General features: G+C 50.6%; 3 protein-coding genes across 9 annotated transcripts; all 3 read right to left on the bottom strand.

Moving 5' to 3' along the window:
* Nucleotides 1-916: 916 nt before the first annotated feature.
* On the bottom strand, nt 917-8,433 carry PRC1 (protein regulator of cytokinesis 1). 4 transcript variants are annotated; one of them, XM_081965278.1, is made up of 14 exons: nt 8,287-8,433; nt 8,070-8,202; nt 7,855-7,977; nt 7,538-7,780; nt 7,291-7,464; nt 7,043-7,195; nt 6,724-6,871; nt 6,501-6,637; nt 6,329-6,424; nt 6,106-6,252; nt 3,734-3,835; nt 2,709-2,810; nt 2,008-2,211; nt 917-1,562 (listed from the first exon to the last, which is right to left on the bottom strand). In XM_081965278.1, exons 1-14 carry the CDS (start codon nt 8,295-8,297, stop codon nt 1,485-1,487), a joined length of 1,851 nt encoding a protein of 616 aa, XP_081821404.1. In that variant the 5' UTR covers nt 8,298-8,433; the 3' UTR covers nt 917-1,484. The 4 variants fall into 4 exon arrangements, with proteins under 4 accessions (XP_081821404.1, XP_081821406.1, XP_081821405.1 ...); XM_081965280.1 differs by having other exon boundaries at nt 2,085-2,211; XM_081965279.1 differs by having other exon boundaries at nt 2,008-2,187.
* A 710-nt stretch (nt 8,434-9,143) lies between these two features.
* On the bottom strand, nt 9,144-18,832 carry VPS33B (VPS33B late endosome and lysosome associated). 4 transcript variants are annotated; one of them, XM_081964519.1, is made up of 23 exons: nt 18,333-18,560; nt 18,174-18,254; nt 17,248-17,309; nt 17,125-17,174; nt 16,981-17,048; nt 15,999-16,044; nt 15,707-15,801; nt 14,821-14,925; nt 14,382-14,478; nt 13,890-13,967; nt 13,664-13,737; nt 13,456-13,542; nt 13,280-13,370; nt 12,938-13,012; nt 11,890-11,954; nt 11,735-11,789; nt 11,604-11,650; nt 11,315-11,447; nt 11,145-11,218; nt 10,974-11,075; nt 10,804-10,876; nt 10,238-10,399; nt 9,144-9,761 (listed from the first exon to the last, which is right to left on the bottom strand). In XM_081964519.1, exons 1-23 carry the CDS (start codon nt 18,417-18,419, stop codon nt 9,682-9,684), a joined length of 1,887 nt encoding a protein of 628 aa, XP_081820645.1. In that variant the 5' UTR covers nt 18,420-18,560; the 3' UTR covers nt 9,144-9,681. The 4 variants fall into 4 exon arrangements, with proteins under 4 accessions (XP_081820645.1, XP_081820647.1, XP_081820646.1 ...); XM_081964521.1 differs by having other exon boundaries at nt 10,238-10,348; XM_081964520.1 differs by lacking the exon at nt 18,333-18,560 and adding an exon at nt 18,721-18,832 and having other exon boundaries at nt 11,604-11,789.
* On the bottom strand, nt 18,493-19,699 carry HDDC3 (HD domain containing 3; the record flags this gene model as incomplete). Its single annotated transcript, XM_081964522.1, has 3 exons — nt 19,068-19,699; nt 18,943-18,998; nt 18,493-18,864 (listed from the first exon to the last, which is right to left on the bottom strand). The coding sequence occupies exons 1-3, from the start codon at nt 19,180-19,182 to the stop codon at nt 18,493-18,495; spliced, it is 543 nt and encodes a 180-aa protein (XP_081820648.1). The 5' UTR covers nt 19,183-19,699.
* Between the last annotated feature and the right edge of the window lie 4,245 nt (nt 19,700-23,944).

Below are 23,944 nucleotides of genomic sequence, written 5' to 3'. Positions count from 1 at the left end.
CAGGCACCACCCTGGGCTTGTGGGCCTGCCCTGTCAGACCCGGAAGCCATCATTTACAAGCCTCAGAGTCTTTTTTCGTTGGGGACGTTACTTGGAACCCTGACAGTCCAGCTTTATCCAGCAGCGAGTGTCACCCGCCCCCTGGGCTGCTGGACCTCGCAGGGGGATTGATGATCCAGGCCGCATGGCAGTTGCTTGCAGCAAAGCACCCATCATGCAAGCCAATGGCGCTGGGGCCCAGGCCAGGCGGGGTAACGGCTGGTTCAGCTTCAGGTTTTTGCTGAAATGGTGGCATGCAGGGCAGGCCCAAGCCTCTGTCTGTGGAGGGCCTGTGCGCTGCATGAGGCCAAGCTGGACCCTCCAGACACGTGTGCTGTTGCGAAAGCTGCACTGGAAGCCTGGCCAACCACCTTGGGGCTGGCTGCCCTCCTAGGCAGCCAGGCAGAGGTACGGCCATGACCTCACCCACTCCACATGACACACCCTTTCCCCCACAGGGCTGCAGCTGGTGGCCGGTGGCTACATGGGCCCCCAGGCCACCTTTCACAGTGCTACCTGCTGTCCCCATTGCAGCCCTTGCTGCTTCACTCTGCTTGTTTCCTTTTCAGGTGCCAGCCATCTGGGGCTGCGATAGGTAAGGCACTTGGGAGGCTTGACCAGGTTTTGTGGGGCCAACTGTTTTCCCAGGGAAATATAACCAGTTGGGGAGCCAGGATGTGGCCACGTCCAACAGGCGTTTCTCTGGAGGTCGAGCAGCTTCACAGAGTTCCATCTTGATCCCAGGACGTGAATGAGAATTTTGAGCGGGGATGGTGGTGGTGGTCAGTGGTCACCGCAAGTTTCCTCTGAAGTGAGCAGCACAGATGTTTCTTAAGGCAGCACAGCAACGTTTACATATCAGAAGCACAACATTAAATGCAGAATAAAATTATCTTTTATGTAGAGCAAAGTCTGACATTTAAAAAAAGCTTTTTCAAAACAGTACAACTGATTTTTTGCTGCTCACCTACATCTTTGAACAAGCAAACAGCCACAGAAATAAATAAGAGGCTGCTGTAGTGAAGAAGGTGCAAATTTAGCCCTGATCATTAAATGTACAGTCGAAGTGCCAAGGATGCCAGCCCAGCCAGGAGACGGGCCAGTCGGTGAAGAGGGAGGCGGTGCATCCTTGTAGAGGACTCCCTTCCTGTGCCCAAGGTGAGCAGGAGGCCATTGCTAAAGAGCAGGACCTGGGTGGACAAGGTTGCCCAAGGAAAGGAGGAAGGCAAATCTACGGCTGCTGCCCCCCCCCCCGCACCCCATTAACAAGGCAGCAGGCCATGGCCCAGAAGCTGCTGCATCTAAACCTTTACTCCCTGTAACATAAAACTTGGAAATCAATTCATCAAAAGGTTAAAAGTGGCAGCATAAACTGGGCCCCAGAAGATTCAGTTCATGCTGGACCCTGGATGGTGAGTGGATCCAGGGCTAGTAACAGCCCCCCTTCAGCTGTCAGGATTGGAAGCCGTGGAGTTGAGGACATGGGACGGGTGCTCAGATTTGGAAGCCTCTGAAAGTGCGCGCTGGGGAAGGAAAAGAACAGCTGGTGTGAAGGCGGCAGAGGGAGCTGCGAGGAGCAGGGGCTTAAAAGGCAATGGGGTAGGTATTTGGACAACATGAGGTGCTTTTGGTGGGAGGGGAAGCAGTGGCAGGGAAGGAACTGGGTAGAGGGAGGCAGAACTGTGGTCTGCCCTGCCCAAGCTTACCTCCAGCCACGGAGCCCTCTCTTTCTGCATGCAGCGGCCCCTCCCTCGCCACTGCCACTTACAGGCAGGGGAAGCAGCAGCAAAAGGAGCCCCGTCAGCAAGTGGGACCCACCCAGCCCCTTGGTCTTCCTTTGGCAAGGGCTGACTGGCCAGAGGCCCTGCGGGGGAATGCAGCCATCTGGTGACTCTCGCAGGCTGCTTCGGCCTCCAGAGCCAGCGGGGACAGAAGGGCAGAGGGGAAGAAGAGGGAGAAGGGAATTACCGCAAATGCCGAATAGGTGCTGGCAACAGAGTAAATGCTGCCATTGTGCTGGGCAGGGGCTGTCAGGGTACACCCACCGCTCAGAGGTGTTCTGTTGAGCTGAGGCACGTTCTCCTTGTTGCGCTCCGTCTGGCCTCTGGAAGGGGTCTTGGCAACCACACGGATGGGGGTGCGGACAGGCTGCAGGCAGAGAGGGGAGTGGCCCTTTGGGCAAGGACAGCCAGGAGATTAAAGGAAGGGGCACAGGAAGGGCCATGTTTGACAAAGGCCAGGGTGGAGCTCTTCTGGGAATGTAGGACTGCCATTCTCCATCCTCCTCAAAGGATGGCTCTGAAGCCACTCAGTCCCTAGTGCCACAGGGATGAGCTCTGGTGCTCTTGCCTGGGCACAGCTGAGGGGGCAATGTAGGAACGTCCCAGCTGTCATGTTGCTTTTGCTTTCTGCATTCCAAAACCTTGAGCTGCAGAAGGCCTGTGCCACAGCTAAAGGGCTGGATTTGGGCAGCAGCCCACCCAAGGAGGCTAACCACCTCTATTGTGGCCGGGGCCTCTTGCCAAGTGCCAGCTGCAACACTTGGGTACTGCAGTGGTGTTAGGCCAGTTCCCACTGCTGAGCTTCCTCTAGTTTCTGCAGCCTCTTCTGCAGGCCCTCTGACAGAGCTGGGAATGGGATGGGAGGCTGCCTCCCTCCAGGCTCTTTACCTTCCTTGCAGACAGGGGTGGGTGGCATCCGGGGGAGTTTAACGCCGAACCTCTCAGGGCTGAGCGGATGGTGCTGTTGGGAGTTGAGGTGGTAACGTTGAGCTGCAAGAAAAGTCCAGGTAAAAAAAGGGGTTCCTGGTGCAAAGCAAAAAAAAAATCCCATGGCCGTTTCCAGGGAAAAGTTCTCACTTTCAGATCTACTGCATGTCTTTACATCACAATACCTTCAGCTGCGCAGAAAATGGATTAGAAACCCGATCAAGGACATAATTTTATTGTGTCTCACACTTCTTGCCCTGCCCTCAGGTGCTGTGGGGAGTAGGATGATCCCCTCTTGGGACCCTACTATCCTTTTACCCCTCGTCCTTCTTTCCACTCGACTCAACATGCCCACTTCCTGCAACTGTTCTTTATATGTTTTGACCTCCAGCCCTCTAACCATCTCCGTTGCTCTTCTACCTGGAAACGGGTCCCTTTGCAGGCATGGATTGGATGCTCCTGGTGGAACCTGCGGCTGAATTGCAAGAGGGTGGGGGCCTTTCCCCAAAAGCTCAGGCAGATCAGCCTTCAATCATGGGTGTGCAGAAAGAGGCCCAGAAGGGACCCTCCCCTAAATCTTCCCAAGGGGCTTCAGTCTGGTAAGATTTCCTTTATGGGTGAACAGCAATAAAGTAACTACCCTGAGCAAGCCAGGTTCTTGGTACCTTGCACCTGATAACGCTGTTGGGAGCATTTGTATCCTAGAGAGGCCCTCCAACTGCCCCGGTTTTTAAAAACTACATTTGTTTAGAAAAAAAGCTAACTGGGCTATATAGCAAATAACAAAGCCATCACCCCGCTTTCCGGGTTAGTCTTGGACCCAAGGTTCTTCAGGCATTCAAAAAAGGCCAGGAGTGTCCAGGGCTCCAGCAAAAAAAGTCCACAAAGGGAAAAGATGACACTAAAGAGGAAAGGAAAAAAGCTGTCCCCCATTTATATATGCGAGGTAAAAAGGCAAACCCTGACTTCTGGGTGACCCCCCTTACCTTCCGTGCTTTGCCAGGTGTAGTGATGCCCACAGCCCGTCTCTTGGTGGGGGTGCTGCCATAGAGCATCTCCTCTTCCATCTGTCGGGACTTTTTGAGTTGCTGAAAGGCAGAATGGAATGGGAGTAGGCTAAACAGGAGCTGGCGTATCTGAGATGGATCTCAAGTGAATTTTTTGGTTAAATCATCTCTTTCATTTAGTTCATCAAAGAGATGGACCAGCTGCTTAGCTACCACACTTGGAATCAGAGGGCAAGTCAGAAGTTGGGGGAGGAAGTCGCTGCAGGAGGGGTTGCAATTGGCCATCTCTGCTCCAAGTGCTCAGCAGCACAGCTGGAACCGGCTCTGCTTCAAAGTGGGGAAAGAAACCTTCTGGCATCCAGTGGTGGAGCCCTGCTCTGCATGTCCCAAAACCCACAAAAGATCCCCCAGGTCTCTGATGGGTTTAGAGCTCTGAGAGGCAAGGGAACAGCCGTCTTACAGCACAGAATCATAGGACTGGAAAGAACCTCGGTGGTCTTCTAGTCCAAATCCTGTGCAAGCAGGGACCCTCCCAGACAATGCTGAGTCACAACATCTTTTTTATATTGTGGTGACTAAAACTGGATGCAATATTCCCTAGTGCAGCATAAAACAGTACTAACACTTCAGGCAATCTTGATTCTAATCCCACTGACGATGCAGCCTGGGATTGCATTGGCTTTTGGGGCAACTGCCGCACAAGGCTGGCTTATACTTGGTCCACTAGGACACCTGGCGCTCTCTCACATTTGCTAGGTGCCACCCATTCTGTACCTGGGCATTTGGTTATCCTTGCCTAAGTGCAGGACCTGACTTTTCTCACCCCTGAACTGCTTTTTGTCCCAGGTGCTGTTGGCGCCTTTGAGACATCATTCCATTCATCTACTCCTTTTCTAAATGTTTTAGGAAATTACTTGTTAGCTGCTTTTCAGCTACCAGGAGCTTTTGGATTGAAACTTTGCAGCACCAGGTGAGTCTCCTTCAGCCTTAGTGAGAAAGTTTTAAATATAAATTTAAGAACTTAACTTTATTTTTTTGGAATTAACAGCAAAAAGGTGAATAAAACATTGATTTACAAAGTCACAAACGGACAACAGGACAATAAAAATTTGAAATAAAAAATTAGAATTATAAAGAATCTTTCCCATGAGAAAATGCTTTCATTCTGAATTCTTTGGAAAAAAATAAAATTATAAAAAATTGGACACCGGAAGGAATTAGAGATTAATTAAAAGAGAACACTCAAACTTGACTTACTAATATAGAATGAAGCAAAATATTTTAATATTAGATGTACTGAAGGGTATTTTGAACAATGGAGCCAGAAATTAATATCTGTGCTTCAAAGATGCCATGCAAGAGGAACAAACATTTCTTGGCATGACTGAGACTGACCTGAAAGCGGCTTTAAAAATGAAAGGTTACAAAAATGACAAGGAAAAAGATGTTTCACTGGACATACAAAAGAAATCGGTTCATGCTTAATAATTCAAAGGATGACAAACCAAGAAAGTAACCTGGGTAATTTTCCTGTATTGGATTTAGAGAACAGGATTGTTAATGTTTTGAATAATTTTGTGAGAAGGGACAAAGAAAAATGAAAAGAAATGTTGTAGGTATAGGTCACGCCCTGGTAGTGGGCCACAGGTTGAGGACCCCTGTTCCAGGATATTATTTGAAGCGACTAAAGACCATGATTGTTAAAGGTAAAGGTTGAACTAGACCTGTTCTTCTCCCGTCAATGGATCTTTGCTGGTTTCAGGACTGAAGTAACAAGGCCTGATGGATTTATTTATGTGTAACCAGTGGGATAAGAGAAGAGATTGTGTTTTTCCAAGTTACTAAAGGGGAAAGTCATTTCTTTACATATTTCCTTTATTCTTGTTTTGTATTTTTTATTATTTTCCTTTTTTTAGTTTATATTTGTTTTTAACTTTTTATGTTTTAGCTTATATCTAACTGTAAGCCGCCCAGGCAGCCGATAAGACAGGCAGCAAATAAAATGCATAGATAAAATATAATAAAATAAAAAATAGTTTTTATTGATATAATCTTTAATGAAATTACTATTAAAAACAAACAAACAAGCAAACAAGCCAGCATTGCTGAAGGGAGCCCAGAACTGCCTCCTTGGGAGAAGGGGGACACAACTGCTGGGTGGGCTTGTAGGCAAAATCGCTCCTCCTGGCTGCCCTTCGGCTAGAAGGGACTAAGCACAGCTACCAATCAACAGGCTTGCTACCCTTCTACCATTCTGGGAGTTGAAGTCCACAAGTCTTAAAGTTCCCAAGTTTGGTCACCCCTGGGATAAACTAACAGCCATGTATGGAAGGCTGAGGCTGTCCACTCACCCGTTCCTGCCTTTCCTTCTCCTTCTCCAGATGATGGAGGCGCCACTGCTCGGCCACATGCTCCATAAAGGGCTGCCCACTCACTAGGAAGTCCTGAGCATGCTCTTGCTGCCACAGCTCAACACGGACCCTCAGCTCCTCCTCCAACTGCACTGGAAAAAGTCAAGTTTAGGTGGGGCTGCCAGAGGTTCACAGGATGGGGGGAGTGGCTGGGACCACTTGCCTTGGGAAGTGTCTTCTGCAGCTTGGCACGCAGCTTCTCTTCTTTCAGGAGGTTGCCTCCTCGGTTGGTGAAGCGACTTAGATCGGTAGCCTTTTTCTACAGGGAGGAAAAGGTGAGAGTCTCATGCTGCCTGGAGAGGCAGCCGAGCCCACCCAGCCCAGCTCACAACTACCTCAAGCTCCTGAAAGAGACACCAGCTCCTCTTCCACTTGTGGATTGCTTCAAAGAGCTCTTGATGAGTCTCGTAGTAGTGCTTCAGTCGCACGAGCTCATTGTCGTGTCGTTGCAGCAACTCTTCGCTGAAGGTGTCTATGATGGAGGAAAGCTTGTAGGATAGCAGGAAAGGGCCATTGAAGACGGCCTTGCTCACCTTCAACACTGCCCCCCCAACCCACCTTCATAGTAGGGGCCAAAGGAGCGTCTCTGCTCCTCCCCAAAAAAGCACTTGTCCCAGTAAGTGGCCAGCTCAGCCCGAATGGCCTCCACCACCACCTGCAGGTTTTGGCCCTTCAGTTCCTCCAAGCGGTCAACTTCTAGGTGCAGCTAAAAGAGGCAGGGGGGCGGGGAGAGGAGTCAAGGCAGTGAAAGACAAGGAAGGAAGGGCTTATCTGACGCACAGCCTTTCAATGCGAATGGAGTAGGGGCGAGTGCTGTTCCTGGACCTCCAGGAGCCGGCAGGGCCCTCATACCCGGGAAGGGAGCCTGTCCTCTTACAGCGTCCATGATGCTGGCTCTGGAGCCGCCCTCCATGTATGGAGCAAAGGCCTTTCTCTCTTCGGGAGGCACTTGCAGCCAGTCCCAGAGCCTCAGGACGCGGCTGCGCAGTTCTTCACATACAGCCTTTTTCTGAGCTCTCCTCTCCTCCAGCTGGGAGACAAGAAAGGAACAGACTTAGGTCCAAGGAGAACTAAAGGAAGGTGGGTGGGTTGGGTGGCTGCCCTCCCAGCACATATTCCCCCAACCTGTTGCAGCAGATCCTTCAAAGCAGCTAAGTTGTTCAGGGAGAAGCAGAAGGCGCCTGAGTCCTCCTGGCACACGGCCTCTCGCTCCAAGGTGCTGCTGGGCTCCTGCTCCAGCTCCTCCATACAGAGGACGACCTTCTGCTTCAGGTGGACAAACTCTGCCTGCCGATGCTCCTAAGGGGAAAGGAAACGGTCAGCACCACCAAGACGCACCAAGCCACCCTTCCCCTCTTGGAGACGCCCAGACCTTCTCAGCTGCCAAGGACGCCAGGTGGCGCCGGAAGCAGTCCAGCTCCGCCAGGCTGGGCACGGCCTCGCTGCTGCTGCTGCCAATGTTGTAGGGCGCCCGGCCGAGCAGCCCGGCCAGCTCCTGGTCGCGCTCCTGCAGGGCGCGCAACTCCTGGCGCCTCTCCCGCTTCCGCTTGAGCATCAGCTCCACTCGGGTACGCAGATCTTTCTCCAGCTGCAGGACGGTGGCCCCCTCGTCCTCCTGCAAGACAGGAAGGTGGTGATAGTCGGGCTCGGGCGGCGGTGGGGGCGCGGGGCAGCGCTACGTGGACTCACCTCGAAGGGCGCCAGCTGCAGCTCCTGGCCCAGCGCGGCCAGCTCCCTCCGGCACCGCGCGATGCTCTTCAGCAGCCGCTCCCGGAGGCCCTCCTCTTCCGCCACCATCCGCTCCAGCAGGTCCTGCGCGGCGCCGGGGAGAAGAGCGCGCTTCAGTCACCGGCCAGTCACCGGCCAGCCCCCGCCCGCCCGCCCGCCCCCGCTCCGCCGCTCACCTTGACGTGCCTTTTGACCACTTCGGTGCGCTGCAGCCGCTGGTCCTCCGGGATGCCGATCTCCTCCCAGATGCCGCGCAGGTGGCTCAGCGCCTGGGTCAGGCAGGTTACCGACTCGCCGGCCAGGACCTCGCTGTGCAGGGAGGGAAGCCGTCAGCTCGGTCGCCCCCGACCCGGACCACCCCCGGACCCCGCGGTTCCCCGGACCCCCTCACACCTGCGTCTCATCTCGGCCGACAAGGCGGCTCCGCGCCCGCTGCTCCTCAGTCCCGACCGTTTCTGCTTCGCGATTCAAACCCCCGCCGCGCCGCGATTGGCTCAGCCGAGGGCCCGCCCACGAGTGCTCTTCCGCGGCCAATCCGGGGTCGGCGGCCGCTGTAGGCGGGGCCAGGAAGTCTAACTTTACGAAGGGCGCCCGCGGGCCCCTCAGCGTCGCTGCAGGGGGGGGCGTTGCTGGCCTCGCACCTGAGCGGCGCTGCGCTGCCCCTCCCAGGCTGCCCGCCTCCCGAGTCGCCCCGCAGCCCCTTCTTGGCGCGAGGCTAGAAACCCGGAGAAGCCGCCTTCTAGTGCAGCCTTGGCCGACGCTGGGCCAGTCATCGCCCCGGGAAACAGCGGGGGCCCAGAAAGACGCCTGCAACCCCTTGCAAGAAAGCGGCAGGCGTCGCCCCGAATCAGACCCAGATGGGAAGAAACGGTGGCGTCAGTGGTCTTCCTTTGCTCCACCAGGCCTACTTCGGTTCGCTGCAAGCCGTCTGGAGGCTATGGCAGAGGGGGGGGGGACGCTTTTACCCAGGTAGGGAATTGCCGGAGATCTGAGGCCATTTAAGGTATCCGTTTGAAGAGCAGCATCCTGTCACTTCTGCCAGGTGGCTCCCCCCAATTATGTTATGTCTGTTTCCCCCCCCCCCCCCAAAAAAAATTTTTTCATCCAGTTTGGTTCATCTTCCACTAGAAGGAAAAGAATTGGGAGCATTTCTTATTTGGGATTTGGGGAAGGGAGAGGATGAGAGCAAACAGGCACAAAGGCATCCGTTAAACAGGAAAACCGCATGAAAGGCAATTGACCAGTAGCAGTTACATCAATTAATCTTTTATTTTGTCTTATTCCTGTGGTTTCTGGCAAGATGTTTATGTGCATTATACACGGACCCATTTATTGCAGAGGAAAAGTTTCCAGAAATGAAAGGCGGAAAATATAGGGGTGGGGTGCTGGGCCATGTAGGGTTTTTTCAATCTATGGAGGATTTTTCTTCATTTTTCTTGGGTGAGGAAGAAAGACCTGTCTGAAATTCTGGCCTTTCTTCCTTTCACTAAAACATTCTCATTTTCTTTCACTGCTGTACACTTCTCTGCCTTGCTAGACACTTCCTCTCCCAAGGAAAGCTCCCGTTTCCAGAGAAGCACCTTTGGACTAATAAAAGAACTCCAACACAGAGACCAGCAGCTCCCACCCAATGGAAGACCAGAAGAGAAAAGGTGCTCTATGCTCTCCTTATTGTGGGAGGTAAATGACGGTGATTCTCCAGCTGGTGGGAACGCAGCCTCTCTGGCTGGGCAGAACCACCAAGGTATTTTCAAGCATCCCTTGGCCTCCAGTTTGCCTTGAATGCGGTCACATCCTCATCTCCATGATAGATTCTAGCAGGCGAGCACTGTTGGTGATGGCCGTCGTCAGGATTATGAACCGAAGCCCTGGAGGAGAGGCAGGAACCAAAGGTGACCCAGCAGAGAACAAAAGGCTTCCCTGCCCTGGATGGTGTGATCGCAGTGATGCTGAGACCCTCGCTTAAGTCCCTTGTCAGCCTAACTTATCTATCCCCTACGGGACTGTGAGAAAAGCAGAAGGAGGGGGGGGGGTTATCAACACCTGCATGACTTCCTGAAGGAAGAGCAAGACAAAAGTCCAAAAGACTCCAAACTCAGTCCCAAAAGAAGCCCGATAGGAAGCTACCACCAACTGGTTTATCTGCACAACTGGAAACGGAGGGGAAAGCAGTTACAAAAAGCTTACTTTTTCTCTTGATTTGCCCAAGCTTACTTTCAAAATGGCTAGAAGTGGGCCCCTCACTTCAAACTAACCTACATCACCATCCAGTTTATGTGAAGGGGCTCAGAATGTTACACCACGTGAGTCCACCAACTATTGCCCTAGTTTGGGTGTATCATACCTCTTTCTCTGCCAAGGAAGCGGAGAGCAGCAACTTCAGAGAAGGTGCAGCCTCCTAAGAAGACTGCCAGGATGACTTGCTGGGAGGCTGGAGGTCGAGGCTCTTCTGCAGCTGCACGGAGAACATACCTAAATCTATGCCTCCAGATCAGTTGGCAGGTGCCTATGGAGGCATCTGATTGATCAATCTGATTGGTCTCTCTTCCACCTCCTCCTCCTCAGGTCTGCATCCACTCAGAGTCCTAACAATGACTCCTTCATATAAGCACCTCCCAGAGGCAGAATGGGAATTAGGAGGATGACAAGGACCCTGGCAGCTCTCCTAACTTCCCCAATTCTCTTGCTGATACAGCTTTTTAGACAGCAAGACTGAGTCACCACCACAACTTTTGGGGGATACATGCCAATGCGTTTGCTGATAATAAAATCCGCACTGTGATCACTGAAGGGAACACACAGCACGCTCCTTTCTGTCCAGAAGGGTGAAGTTGCTGGATGGAGACCCGGATGTGGGAACAGGACCCCAGTCTTAAGCTGGAGGAGCAGCAGACCCAGCCAGCCACTTACTTGTGACAAATTCATGGCCCCCGAGCAGCCTCACCACCTCTTCTAGGCCCAACCAGCCCCTCCGCTCCAGCACCTGAGATAGAGTAGAGTCAATCCAGAGCTGCCAAGGGAGAAAAGGAGCCCTCCTCAAATAGCCCCTTTAGTCCCAGCGGTCCAAAGGCTCTTAGCACCTGTTCCATTATCTTGCAACTGAGGGGCACATAGGCGCCACTGAACACGTAGGCCATGTCCTGGGGCACTTTCAGGTCGTATTCTCCATTCCCACGTGGGATCTGCAAGGGAACCGGTGGTCACAACTGGAGGCCTCTTCCCTCCCTGCCTTCCCTGAATCATGAACTCACCAGGCCCAGCTTCTTGCTTATAGCTCGGAAATTGTTCTTCCTGGCCAGTGAACTGAAGGCATCCGAGAGCTTCTCTGGGGAGGGGGAGGAAGGGGAAAGAGTTCTTGAGGACTGAAGATACCCATCTCTTTGTCCCTTCCCAGGAGCAACGAAATCCCAAGATCCCTTACCTGCCGCTTTATCCGTCACCAGTTTGCTGACTTTGTTCTCCATAGCCGTCAGAGTCTCACCGGACACTTGCTCCGTCAAGAGCCCCAAGTGCTTCAGGTTATGGAAGGTCAGCAGGTGCTCTGGGCCATAACTCTGCCAACAGGCAGGGATAGGCATCACAGCAAAACAAGAGGTGGGTGCAGAACAGAGTGAAAGTAAGAGAAATCCTTGGAGGGCAGAGCTGCACCTCCAGAAAATTGACTTGGGACCTCTCTGTCACCCAGGGGAGGGCCACACGTCCGGCCTCACCTGCAGGTACTGGGTTTTCAGAGAGCGGTAGTCCTTGGGAGAAAGTCCTGGGGAAGCAGGCAGAAGACATGGGGTCAAGGCACACAGCAGGGCCTGCCTGATCCAGCCCTCCCTTCCAAGCCAGAACCCACCGTTTTCCGTGATCGACAACAGGCACGATATCCTCAGACTCTCAATTGGGGTGACCTGTTTTCGGAAGAGTGCAGGAGAAACCAGTCAATGGACAGCCTTCCCCAGACCTCGGCTTGGGCCGCTTCTTCATTCCCGTGATTCAGCCTCCTCTCACCTGCCGGTCAATGTGCTCTTCAATGAAGCTAATGCTCTCCCGGATATCAAACCCTTCCAGAAGGGCTGCCAAGCAAACAGAGTGATGAGAGCAAAGCTAGGCCCAGCCTCTCTCTCACCTTTCTTGCTTGCCAAAGACCTCTGCCTGCATGGCCTCTGCCTCCTAGCACCTCCCCTCCTCATGAGGCCCCTCCAGCTACCAGAAAGGAAGCAGCCAACGCCCACAAGCAGCCCAACCCTCAAGCTGAGAATCTTCCAGAGTCAGGCCGAGGCCCAGAGGGAGACTTCCCTACTTCCATATGGAGACTCCAAAGATCAGCATTCAATGCACACTGATTCCAACCTTGCTTTGGAGTAGTTATGCAAAATGCAGCGAGCCAAGGAAATTTAAAAGCATTTTAAAAAGTCTTTAACTAAATCCTTGATAACAAAACTGTTCAATACTTCCATTCCTCTCCTTGCAACCATGCTTACCCCATTTCATACCCTGCCTGTTCTCCCCTCTTCCTTCATGCATTTCTTTTGCACCTGGGTCTGAATTCATCTCCTCTGCAAGACCAGACCCCCGAAGGGCTAGGTATTCCAAGGCCTGGCTCTTCAGTCCTGGCTTTGCCACCCACCCACTCAAGTTCCTTTGATGTTTCTCCTCACACTCCCAGCGACAAGGAAGTTGGAATCGATGTCCTTCTCTGCCCTTCCTGCTGCTTATTCCATACAATGGACCACATCTGATCCACTTCCCTTATGCAGCATTTGCATAACATCTTAAGGTTTCTGCATCCTTTCTGGGGGGAAAGGATGCAAACATTCCTCCAAAGTGCAAATGTTCACCACCTCGAGGTGGTCTTTAATCATATATGTATCTTGCAACTAAATACCTGAAAAGAACAACTTGTTTGTTAAAAGACTCTTGTTCCCTGCCCACTTGCTAAGCTTCCCACTAGTTTGAAAGAGTCGCAGGAGATGATTTCTGTTCATCTGATACCTTTCCACATTAAACTCCAACCCATAATCAGATTCAGCCAGTTCACTTGTACAACCCTTCTTACCATGTTCCGTCTTCAACAGTTCCTGGAAATCTTGTCTGGTTTTTTTCTTCATGATGGACTCACAGGCCCCAATATCTGCACATATGAGGAAGATGGTCAAACCAGGAGGGGGAAAATATTTTCTGGAACACACCTAAAGCTGCCATTGAATCCTTCAACACTGAGTCTTAACAACTAAAGAGAGCTTGAAGCCCTCCTGCTGGAGACAGGTTTTACAGAATGGCTGCAAAGGCTCTGCAGCCCACATCTGGCTGGGACGAGGCAGTGGACCATGCAAAGAGTCCAGGGAGGTTTTGATACTAACATTCCTCTGCCTGGGACACCCCTACTGAGAGGACTTACGGAGACTCAGCAAGCGATGTTCTTGTTTCAGGCCCTTCAGTTCTTGGGAGACAAAGTTCTTCATCTGCTTAATATCCATTCCTCGTCGTCGCTGGAAGAGAGACATTTCCTACAGGCTGGGCCACCAACAAATCTACGCCTTGTGGCCATTATTGCCCCATTTCTAGCCTACGCACATCATACTGGGCCTGCAGATTCCGTGCCTTCTGACTCAGGAGACCGAACACATTGGAGAAGTGCTCATTGCGGATTTCGCTGAACACCTGTAGAGATATGCAGGCCAGATCGCGGTAACCTGGAGAAGCCCCTTGCGGCTCTCCCAACCATCTGGCTTCTGCTCTCAGAAACTCCTGAACTGCTTTTCTCCCAGAGCAGATAGTTTACCTTGTCCTGGGAATTCAGCAGGACTTTAATGCTTCGGTCAGAGGAGGTAACATCTGGACCAAAATCCACACTTCCTGTAGAAATTGGGTTGCTCAATCACCTGCCCCATGGCACTCAGTTTACCAGGGCCCAGTAAATGTCAACCTCTGGACACCTCCAATCCAGCCCTCAGAAACTGGAAGGTCAGATGCCAATGCCAGAGGCTCAAAGCTGGGGAGGAACTCACCACATTTTATGCGAAAGGTATCATCCACCAGGCCTTCATAGACCACTTGAGAGCAAAGGGCTGTAATGTAATCCACATCTAAAGAGATAAACATGAGACTCAGGCTGGCTCAGAAGCCAAAAGCAGCAGCTATGGGCAGGGTAGAAGAACAGAGATCTGAAGCTGCAGAACAGCTTCCACTTGGGTAAAGCAGACTGTTTTGCCACTTCTATTTACCAATTTCAAGCTCATCAATAAACTGTTTGCTCAAAATAAGGAACAACAGCTTCCTCCTTTTGGCAATTGCTTGGATCTCTGGCAGCTTCCAGGACATGTGAAACCAAGAACTAAAGTCTATGAGAATCACTTTCTCTTACTTCCAACCCCCCCCCCCAAAAAAAAAGCTGCCACACAGCACCCGCACCCTAAGAAGGCTTAGTAGGAGCTCCCACAGGAATCAAGGAAGGTTTCTAGGCAGATGCCACCTCTCTCTCACCTTTCCCCCAGACCCACCTCTGTCTATAAGGAAGACATGGCCAATCTCTGGCTTCCGATCAATGTTGTCAACCTCACTCTTTTCTGCTATGTCACGCCAAAGCTCATGGACCATCTAGGAGAAATGAACCCATTGCACTTTACAGGGCCTGCAGATTACCACATCACAGGCAGGACTCTTGCAAGATACTTTCCTAATGACAGGTACCTGCTTTGTCCCGACAAGAGAGCGCCAACATCTTACCAACACAGAGCAAAGCTTTCAGGAAGGTTTTGGGTAGCTTGGAAGGAAAAGTGCCTTTTACATAAACAGGGCTGCTTTCCGTCAAAATGGGGCCACCCCTTCTCCTTACTTTCAGCCATGGCTCAGCCAACAACAGCCTCCATAAAGCCATTTCTTTTTCTGTGGCACATTCTCTCCAAGCAACCCCACCCGCCTGGGTTGATCTGGCCGCACCTTGGCACACCGCCCAAGTCCATAAGTCTCAGTGAATGGGCCGAAGAGAGAGTTCATCAGCTGTAAAGCCTGGGCCACTGTGTTGATCCACCGATGGTCTGCTTCCTGCATAAGTAAATGGAATGTTGGAACTCTTGGAACCAGGAGGGCATAGTTGACTTGGAAACCCAGAAATCTCTTCCTCACCAACATAAAGCAAATGGAATTTGCTCAATTTGCACTCAAAACGGAAATCAAATTAACGGTTAAGCATCATGATCTGCAATATGAGCCAACTACTGTATCACTAATGTATACAAATACTGTAATGTCAAGTTACTAATTGGCAGGTAATAATTAAATGTGGCTTTTATTACAGATTTATTTAGACAAACATGTAATGCTTATAATATTTATGTGAATATGTAATATTTTTCTTTAAGAGTTGTGCTGCTGCTCTGAAAAATGTGAAACGTGATTTTTTTAAAAAGATCCCCTTCAAGTCCTAAAGGTTTTATGTAAGAGTACTGCAGGCTACTTCTGCTGACTGCCGGCTGCCTGCAATTTGGCAGATCAGATCTGAGCCGGCTCAAGGTTGTCTCAGCCATCCATCCTTTCAAGGTAGGTAAAATGAAGAGCCAGATTATTGGGAACAATATGCTGACTGTAAACTGCTTAGAGAGGGCTGTAAAAGCACTGTGAAGCCGTATATAAGTCTAAGTACTATTGCTATTTGTGTACGTGGATGAAGTACACATGCCTTTGCAGTGTTGACTTCCTGCAAGTCCTTGGACAAGTCTTTGTAATGTTCTTGTAGGGTTTTGAAAGTGATTTTCCCTTGCTTCCTTCTTCCTGGACTGAGAAAGCGACAGCCAGCATAAATGACTTTACCAAATATAATACTAACCAGAAAATAATCTCGGAAGAACTCGGGCAGCTCCATGCTGATGATGTCATTATCCAGAGGGAGGAGGGAAAACGACCACTCATCCCAGGTTACATCTACAAGGTCAGAAATATTGTTTGGATGCCTATCTGCCTTTCACAAGCTAAATGAATAGCCAGAAGTTTGAGTCTAGAGGAAGAGAGACCAGCCGAATCATCACCTCCCATCTATTTCCAAGCCTCTTCTCCCCATACTTTTCGGCTTAACAGAGGCAACCAGCTGTGATGCATTGGGCCCAGTTCTCAACACTTACCACCATAGATCCCTTCCTCCTCCAACACCAGCTCACAGGTGTAGAACTGCAGGAGAAAACAGCCAACCATGAAAGTGCCATACTCAGAAGCCTCAAAGACCTTAAGAGCTTTTGTAATCTTTCCTGGCCAAGGGCCCTCTATGGCATAAACCTCCTTTACCAGTTGAGGCTCAATAATCCAGGCAAGGGTGGTTGTGGTGCTGCCTTCAAGACAGTCAGAGCATTTCTGACCAGTACCACACAAGGATTTAACCTAAAGATTGTTCCAGGAATCTCATGTTCTGGAATTCATTTTTGAATTTGGGGTTTTAATAATGCGGGTTTTAAGGTAGAGGTGGGGGAACTCTGGCCCCTTTTTGACTTGTGGACTTAAACTCTCAGAATTCCTGAGCCAGCATGGGAGTTGAAGTTCACAAGTCATAAAAGGGCCATAGTTCCCCACCCATTTTAAGGAAACATAGAAAGGGAAAGCTATCCTATTTTTCCTGGGCATTATAACAGCCTCCTCACACACACATGCAACCCCAAGAAGTCACTCTACCAATGTCACTGGAATCCCAAGCTGAACTGACAAACTGAACTGGGATGGGGGGTGTTGGAGGGGTGGCATGATAAGCCAGCACAGGTTGAAACATCTCTTTCCATCTCAACAAATAGAGGTGAAGAATAAAACTTTTTCCAAGTGGTTAGTGCAATGCTTCTATGTTATTCCCCATCCCTTATAAGTTTCTCACAAAAAGGTGATGCCCTAATTCGAAGTACCCACTTGATGTGCCAGAGATTTTGAGGACAGGAAACTGAAACCCACTTCTGCCCCCACCCCTTAGGTAATCTGTCCTGGAATGGGAAAGAGGGATTCTGCTAGGAGGCAGCAGGAGTCTGGTGAGCTCAACCCCATGTAATCTCCCCACACCCACTCTGGGGAAGCCAGGCTTACCCAACACTTGAGACTATCTGCCCCACTACCAGCAGCGAGCCTCACCTTCTGTGGGCTGAAGATGATCTTGTACTTGCGTACCCGACCTGCCACTTTGTCGGCGTTGATCAATTCTACAAGGAGCACTGAGTCAGCCGTGCCTTCATGGGATCATCCCACCACTCCCAGGAGGCACTCCCTGCCACTCACCCGCCACCAGCCGGACACTCACGAGACGTGGACGGAGTAGGAAGCATAACCTGGAGAGAAGGGTAGGCTGTGGTCAGGGGGACATGGGTGGAATGCCCCCCCGGCTCCCCCCAGCCCACTCACTGGTCACTGGAGCTGCGCGCTGGTTTCTTCTCCAGCTTGTAGAGCTTGTGCACGTCATGCTGCTGCGCGGAGAGACAGACGCAGTCGGATTCAGGAGGGAACAAAGGAAAGCCCCCCCCCCCCCCCCGCGGATCAGAATAGGACGTTTAGGCACAGACCTTTGGCCACACCTCCTTTGCCACCCACCCCAGCCCATTTACAGCCAGCTTTCCTCCTCGGTTGACCCTCCCCTGGCCATTCTCCTGGCCCTCCACCCTCAATCTTCGTCCCTGCCCATTTGCCCAGACACCCTTTGACTCCAGCCTTTGGCTGCACAGGACAAATAGCCCCCAGCCAATCAGGTGGCAGGCAAAAGCAATGGTGTTATATGGTCAGCATATGATGGGGGATCGTAGGGACTGGCGAGCAGGTGTTGCAAGATTTTTTTAAAGTGCAAAAGTATTCCGGTCTATCACCAGGACCAGAGGGAGGTGCACCAGCCTTGCTCCTCTTCCGCCCTTTAGTTGGAGCTGACTGATTGCAAGCCAAGCTGTCTTTGCAAAGCTCCCTAGAGGTGCCCCTCTCTCCCTTCCTGGTCCCTCCTAACACACTCTTACCTGTCCTCCCCCAGTGCCTCTCACGGCTGCTACTCTCGCTGCCGCTCCCCATCCCCGCTAGTCCTAGTGACAGATCTGGATGTTTTTGCACTTTAAAAAAATCTTGCATCACATGTCCCCCCCCCCAGCCCCTGCAATCACCCATCACCAATTGCATCCGCCTGCCACCCGATTGACTGGGGGGCGGGGGGGTGTCAAAAGGTGTCTGGGCAAATGGGCGCGGACGGAGGCCAGGCCCCACTGGCCATGAAGGTGGAAAACTGGCTGTAAATGGGCTGAGGGGGGTGCCGAGGGTGCGAACCAAAAGGTCCCAGATCCTCGCGGACCCACCTTCAGAATGGAGACGTTGGCTATACGGTCCAGTGGGCTCATCAGATCAGCCTCCAGGAAGAGGTCCTTCTTGCCGGGGAGCTGCGGAACCGAGAATCGGGTCAGGACCGCCCCTCGCGATTGGCCCCCGCCCCCACTCCCACTCCCACCCCCGCCCACCTGCTCCAGGAGGTAGACCAGCTGGTCCCGCGCCAGACGCTTCAGCAAGCCGAAATCCGGCGGGTCGGGCGGGTCGCGGGAGGCCATTGCGGTGGCGGCCGAGCCCCACCCGGAAGTAGGCGGTTGGCGGCTCCGGCACTTCCGCCGCGACGCTTCCGGGCTAGCGCGCGACGCCCCTGGCTGCCAGCAGGCGCCACAGGGGCTCCTCCAGCTCCGGGCAGCTCCCTCGGAGGGCGTCGGCCACGCGCGCGGCCCAAGCGAAGTACTCGCGCACGCGCTGCTCGGACCAGCCCTCGGGCGCGCGCCGGTCCAGGTCGCGGAGGTTGTGCAGCTTGTCGGCTAGCGCCACCAGCCGCGCGCCCGCGCTCAGCCCCGCCGCGCGCTCCACCTGCAGGCGCTTCCGTTCGGCCCGGGGCAGCGCCTTGTCGTCGGTCAGCTCCTCCACCAGGCGCCGCACCTCCTGCCCGAAGCGCTGTTCTATCTCCGCGAAGGTGGTGTCCGTGTCCTCCACCGTGTCGTGCAGCAGCGCGGCCTGCGGGGCGAGGGAGGCTCAGTGCCCTCCGGGAGTGCCCCTCCCCCGCCGCCACCGCCACCGCCGCCCCCGGCTCACCTGCAGCACCGCTACGTCAGCCACGCCGGCCTCCTGCGCCAGGATCTGCGCCACGCCTGCGGGGGAGAGCGGAGGGCAGGGTTACCCCCGCTCGCCTTGCGCCCCGCCTTGCGCCCCCGCCTCACCGATGGGGTGGTTGATGTAGGGCGTCCCCTCCGGATCCTTGCGCCGCTGCGCCGAGTGCTTGCGGGCCGCGAAGTCGACGGCGTCCAGCAGCCGCGCTGCCTCGCTGCCGTTCATGGCCGGACTCGGTCCCGGCTGAGGGAAGCGAAAATCATCGGGGGGGGCCAACCGCCTCCGCCCGCCGCGGGGACGCCGAATTCCGTCGTCAAGGGCTGCCGGGGAGGCCTTCGGGGTCGCGCACCGCCTCGCCCGCGGCGCCTCTCCGAGGCGCGTGGAAGACACGGGTGGTTGGGCAGAGCCGTAGGCGAAGCCTCGCCTGAAGCGGCGCCTGCGTCACCCCGTGCCGTTTCTGCTCGGGGCCACGGAGAAATGAAAGCCGCCCTCGGAAGAGAGAAGCGGCGCAGGATCACCTTTATTTCGGCTGCATCGCGCTATTGGCCAGTTGTCTCAGCCCACCCACTTCCCAGGGTGGTTGTAGGGAAAATAGGAGGCTTAGGTAAATTAGCCCCGCTGAGGTTTATAGAAGACGCGGGGTAATAATTATTGTGCCTTTCTCCCCCGAAGCAGCTCTTGTGCCTAGAATTGAAAGTCTGCTGGTTTCTAAGTCAGCACCATAACCACTACACCAAACTGCCCTGGCTTAGAAAGAGAGAAAGATGCCCTTTGGTCTTCTCCATGTGTTGCTGTTACAATCCCTGTTGAGACACAAATTCATACAGGTAGTCCTCAATTTATGACCATAACAGCCCAAAATTTATGTTGCTAAGCAAGACAGTTAAGTGAGTTTTGCCTCAATTTATGACATTTCTTGCCATGGTTGTTTTTAATTTTCTTTATTTTTAAAAAATATACATTCATATTGTATGTGAACAGAGTTGGTTCTGGGTACCATTCATATTAATCCAATTCACAATAATAATATTAGTAATCTCTATCAAACTTATCAAATTTAGGTAATCCTCATATTTTATTATATTATTATATATCATCTCTCTCTCTTACATCTCTCTTTTCTCACTCTCATCTCTCTCACTCACACCTATTGTCAGCGTTCCAAATATCATCCAAAATTAAATCAGAGTTCAAGGCAGAGCTTTCCTCAAAAGTTCCAATTTATTAAGAGAGACATCTTGGCACATCTGTGGAAACCCGAATCTGAAAGCTTCCTGGGGTTCCCACCCAGTTGAAAGTTCATGATCTTGCCCCCACACCCACAAGTCCATCCCATGGCCCAATCTCCCACTGCCACGCTGGCAGTTCCACCCATCCAGTTCCAGTCATGTGCAGAGGCAAAAGATGACCTTGGGCTTCTAGAAAGGATTTTTTTAATTTTGACAACACATTCTACTCCTTACTATTCCCCCTCCCAATTCCCCACTAATGAAACAGCATAGTAAAATAAGAGAGAGTGGCAGGCCAAAGATCCTAAAAGGAACCGGCTGACAGGCGGCCTCTCCTCAGAAGAAAAATGTTTCCTGTAAAAAAGAATAACATAAAAGTTAACATAACAAAATTAACCACCACTTCCCCCCCCCCCCCCGGGGGGACACTTTGGCTTATCGGGAAACTTCTCATGGAATTGTTTTACTAACTTAACCGTTTTTAGGTTCCAGCTTTTCACCCAAGTAGCTTCAGACAAAGGGTACCGCTTCCAATGCACTAAATACTGTAATCGACCCCTATACAGCCTGTAGTCTAAGATTTTTTTCACCTCATAATGTGTTTCCCCTTCTATCACTACAGGAGGAGGGGGAGCTTGGGTGGATGCTCTTATGCTGGACCCAGTTACTGGCTTCAACAAGCTACAATGAAATACTGGGTAAATTTTCCCTAGAATTCTGGGTAAACTGAGTTGAACTGTAACTGGATTAATTATCTTCACTATTGGGAATGGACCTAAAAATTTGGACCAAATTTCTTGCTAGGCATTCTTAATCTTATATATTTGGTAGATACGAAAACCTTATCCTCCACACGAAAGGGGTTGGAGCGAGCAGTGTTTATCAGCTTGCTTCTTGTAGGCTTCTGCTGCATCTGCTAGAGCCTTCTTCATATTTTCCCATCCATTCTTTAGTGTGTCCATCCATTCATTCAGAGACATGGAGTAGGGAGGTTCTCTAGGCAATTCAGGCATGGGAACAAATTCCATGCCACTGGTAATCTGGAAAGGAGTTATCTAGTGCTGCTGTGGACCGCATTTTTGTATGCCACTTTGGCGAAGGGTAGCAAGTCCGACAGTTGTGTTGCTGATAGTCCACATAACACTGGATGCATTATTCCACCATCGCATTGGCCCTCTCTGCTGCGCGATTCCTACTGGGATGAACCTCTGAGCTCAGTTCTTGTGTGGACCCAATGGATCTCAGGAACTCTCCAGAACTTGGCTGTGAACTGGACTCCGCGGTCTGAAATGATCCTCTTGGGCACCCCGTGCAGGCAATAAATGTGTTTCACAAACATTTTTGCTAATTTCTTTGTGGATGGCAACCCTGAGCAAGTGATGAAATGCGCTTACTTGGAAAACAAATCAATAACTGTCCAGATTACTCTATTCCCGCTGCTGTCTGGGAGCTCGACAATGAAGTCCATTGTGATCTCTTCCCAGGTTGGTCAGGGCTGGCTGCTTTTGTAGTCCAGGGGGCTTCTCCGGCAGTGTTTTCATCGTTGCTCAAGTAGCACAGCTTTTTACGTAATTTTCCACCTCTGATTTCATCCTTGGCCACCAAAATTGACACCTGGCGAGGTGGAGCGTTTTTAGGAATCCAAAGTGGCCTCCTAGTTTTGGCTCATGGCTTTGCTATAGAACTTGCAGCCTCAACCCTGCAGGGACGTACAGTTTGGACCCTTTCCAGCCTAAGCCATCTTTCATCGTTAGGATATCCTCGTTATTGTTGAGCCATGGGTCTGCTGGGAGTGCCAATTTCATCGCTGCCATCAGCTTATCCTGGCTTCAGTTGGTGACGGGCTGCCTTTTGGTGTGAGGAAGAAAGGATGGGGTGAACCACTTTTCCCTTCTCACTGTCGTACGGCTGCTTTCTCGACAAAATATCTGCCAACAAGTTTTTTGGTACATGTTGGATACCTAGGGTTTTTTTATTATTATTACTAAAAGTTTTTTTTTAATTTCAAAATAAACACAACACAAAGAATCCTCCTTTACATACTGTAGAAAGTGTATCAGTTGGTTACAAAAAGCTTTCGTGCGTCTCTTCTACTGCCTTCACAAAATTCTTATTAACTCAGGTATTTTAAATCAGATATTTATATACATATTACCATCATCGTACCTCCATTTTCATTTGACTATAATTATTTAAATGTCCTTTCTTTTGTTATTATGGCCTATTCTGACTAAACATCAATAATATTTAGTAACAAAAATTTTTAATCCTCCTTTCCAAATCACTGTTTACAATTTATATCAATTTTCTTATGTTGTACCCATACATATATATATATACGTCGTTATCATTATCCCTCCTTCATTTAACTCTATCCATTATCATAGCATTTCCCCCCCCCCCAATAATCAAAACTTGGCTAAATTCAACTTAGTTCTTTTTTATTAACCTTTATATATAACCAAATAATTTCTAATCTTCCTTTCATAGGTACCATTCAATATTCATATCCAATTACAACTTGTCATACCAATACATATGTATACATTATTATCATTATCAGTTTTTTATTTAACCATATCTATTGTCACTAAATTTCACTAAATTTAACTAGTTTTAGATTATACACTTTCATCTATCAACTGTATCTTTCCAGTAGCAAAAGAATCTCATGTCTTCTGCCATTTGTGGTATCAGTCCTCTAATCATCTCCTTAATCAAATTTGCATAGACTCTTCTTTGCAACTCATTGCTTATTGAGTCTCTCATGTAATTTCAATGCCCTCCTTCTGTTTCCTTGATCAGCTTATCTTTAATTCTCAATGGTGTTATCAATGATGTTGCTAATAAAATTTCTCTCTTTAAATCCATAATTTTTTTTGTTTTTTCTTCTTCTGTAACTTGCTATCTGGGCTAGAGTTCCCCTCCATTTAATTCCTCTTTCCGTATTCCACTCTTTCCATTTCTAGACACAAGCCAATCACCATAGATATCAGCGGATTTGATTTCTTTGTGGTCATTTTTTTCTTCGGTTTTTAGGACTCTAACCTCCACTTTTTCCACTTGATAAACATCTCCAACTTCTTCATCATATTTTACTGTTAGATGCTCTAAGTCTTCCAACTTCTTCTCCATCCTCTCAAATGTGTTTGATAATTTCTGAATTTCAAACATTATCTTTTGCAAACTTAAAGCTTCTTTCTGCTGTTGAGGTTGTGCCATTGTATATATAAGGTTGAGATTGTCTTTGCAACGTTTCGGCAGGATCTCACCTGCCATCCTCAAGCGTGGGCTCAAAATGTGGGCTTAAAATGGGAACGGAGCTGCCGTCTTTCTGTAAGTCTTGGTGGGAGGGGATGGGGTGCTGGCTTTGTTTCAGTAAGTGGAATGATTGGTTGTGTGGTTGTATCATGATTGGTAGATTGGTGCTGATTGGTGCAGGTTTTGTGTGCATTGTTGTTTTGTATTTTAACGGCTTGGGTGGTGGGTGGTGTTCGTTTGTTGGCTAGGGCTGGTTTCCAGATGTTTGGTAGGCGGGAGGTATCATCACGTTTGTTCATGCTGTGGGGGTGTTTCTCTATTTCGATGGCTTCCATGATTATTCTCTTGTGGAGGTGTTCTGTTTTGGAGATTAACCTGGCTCCTTCAAAGTTGATTTCGTGTCCTGTAGCTTTAAGGTGCTGGAAAAGGGAAGAAGTTTTTTCTTTTTTTCTTACTGCATTTTTGTGTTCTGTGATGCGTGCATTTATTGGTCAGTG

Source organism: Natrix helvetica (genome assembly GCF_964273705.1).
Source record: "Natrix helvetica genome assembly, chromosome: 12".
NCBI classification, from domain to species: domain Eukaryota; kingdom Metazoa; phylum Chordata; class Lepidosauria; order Squamata; family Natricidae; genus Natrix; species Natrix helvetica.
Note: the sequence above shows the minus strand (reverse complement) of the source record. Positions and strands in the feature narration are given on the sequence as shown.

What these genes read in the sequence shown, in the direction of transcription:
- PRC1 (XM_081965278.1), bottom strand. An exon ending in GAGCCAGCATCATGGACGCT is followed by an intron (nt 6,872 to 7,042) that starts GTAAGAGGACAG and finishes TGCCTCTTTTAG; the next exon opens with CTGCACCTAGAAGTTGACCG. An exon ending in CTTTGGCCCCTACTATGAAG is followed by an intron (nt 6,638 to 6,723) that starts GTGGGTTGGGGG and finishes CCTCCATCATAG; the next exon opens with ACACCTTCAGCGAAGAGTTG.
- VPS33B (XM_081964518.1), bottom strand. Translation starts at nt 18,419, where the DNA reads ATGGCCTCCCGCGACCCGCCCGACCCGCCGGATTTCGGCTTGCTGAAG. An exon ending in TGGTCTACCTCCTGGAGCAG is followed by an intron (nt 18,255 to 18,332) that starts GTGGGCGGGGGT and finishes TCGGTTCCGCAG; the next exon opens with CTCCCCGGCAAGAAGGACCT. An exon ending in TCTTCCGAGATTATTTTCTG is followed by an intron (nt 14,926 to 15,706) that starts GTTAGTATTATA and finishes TTACTTATGCAG; the next exon opens with GAAGCAGACCATCGGTGGAT.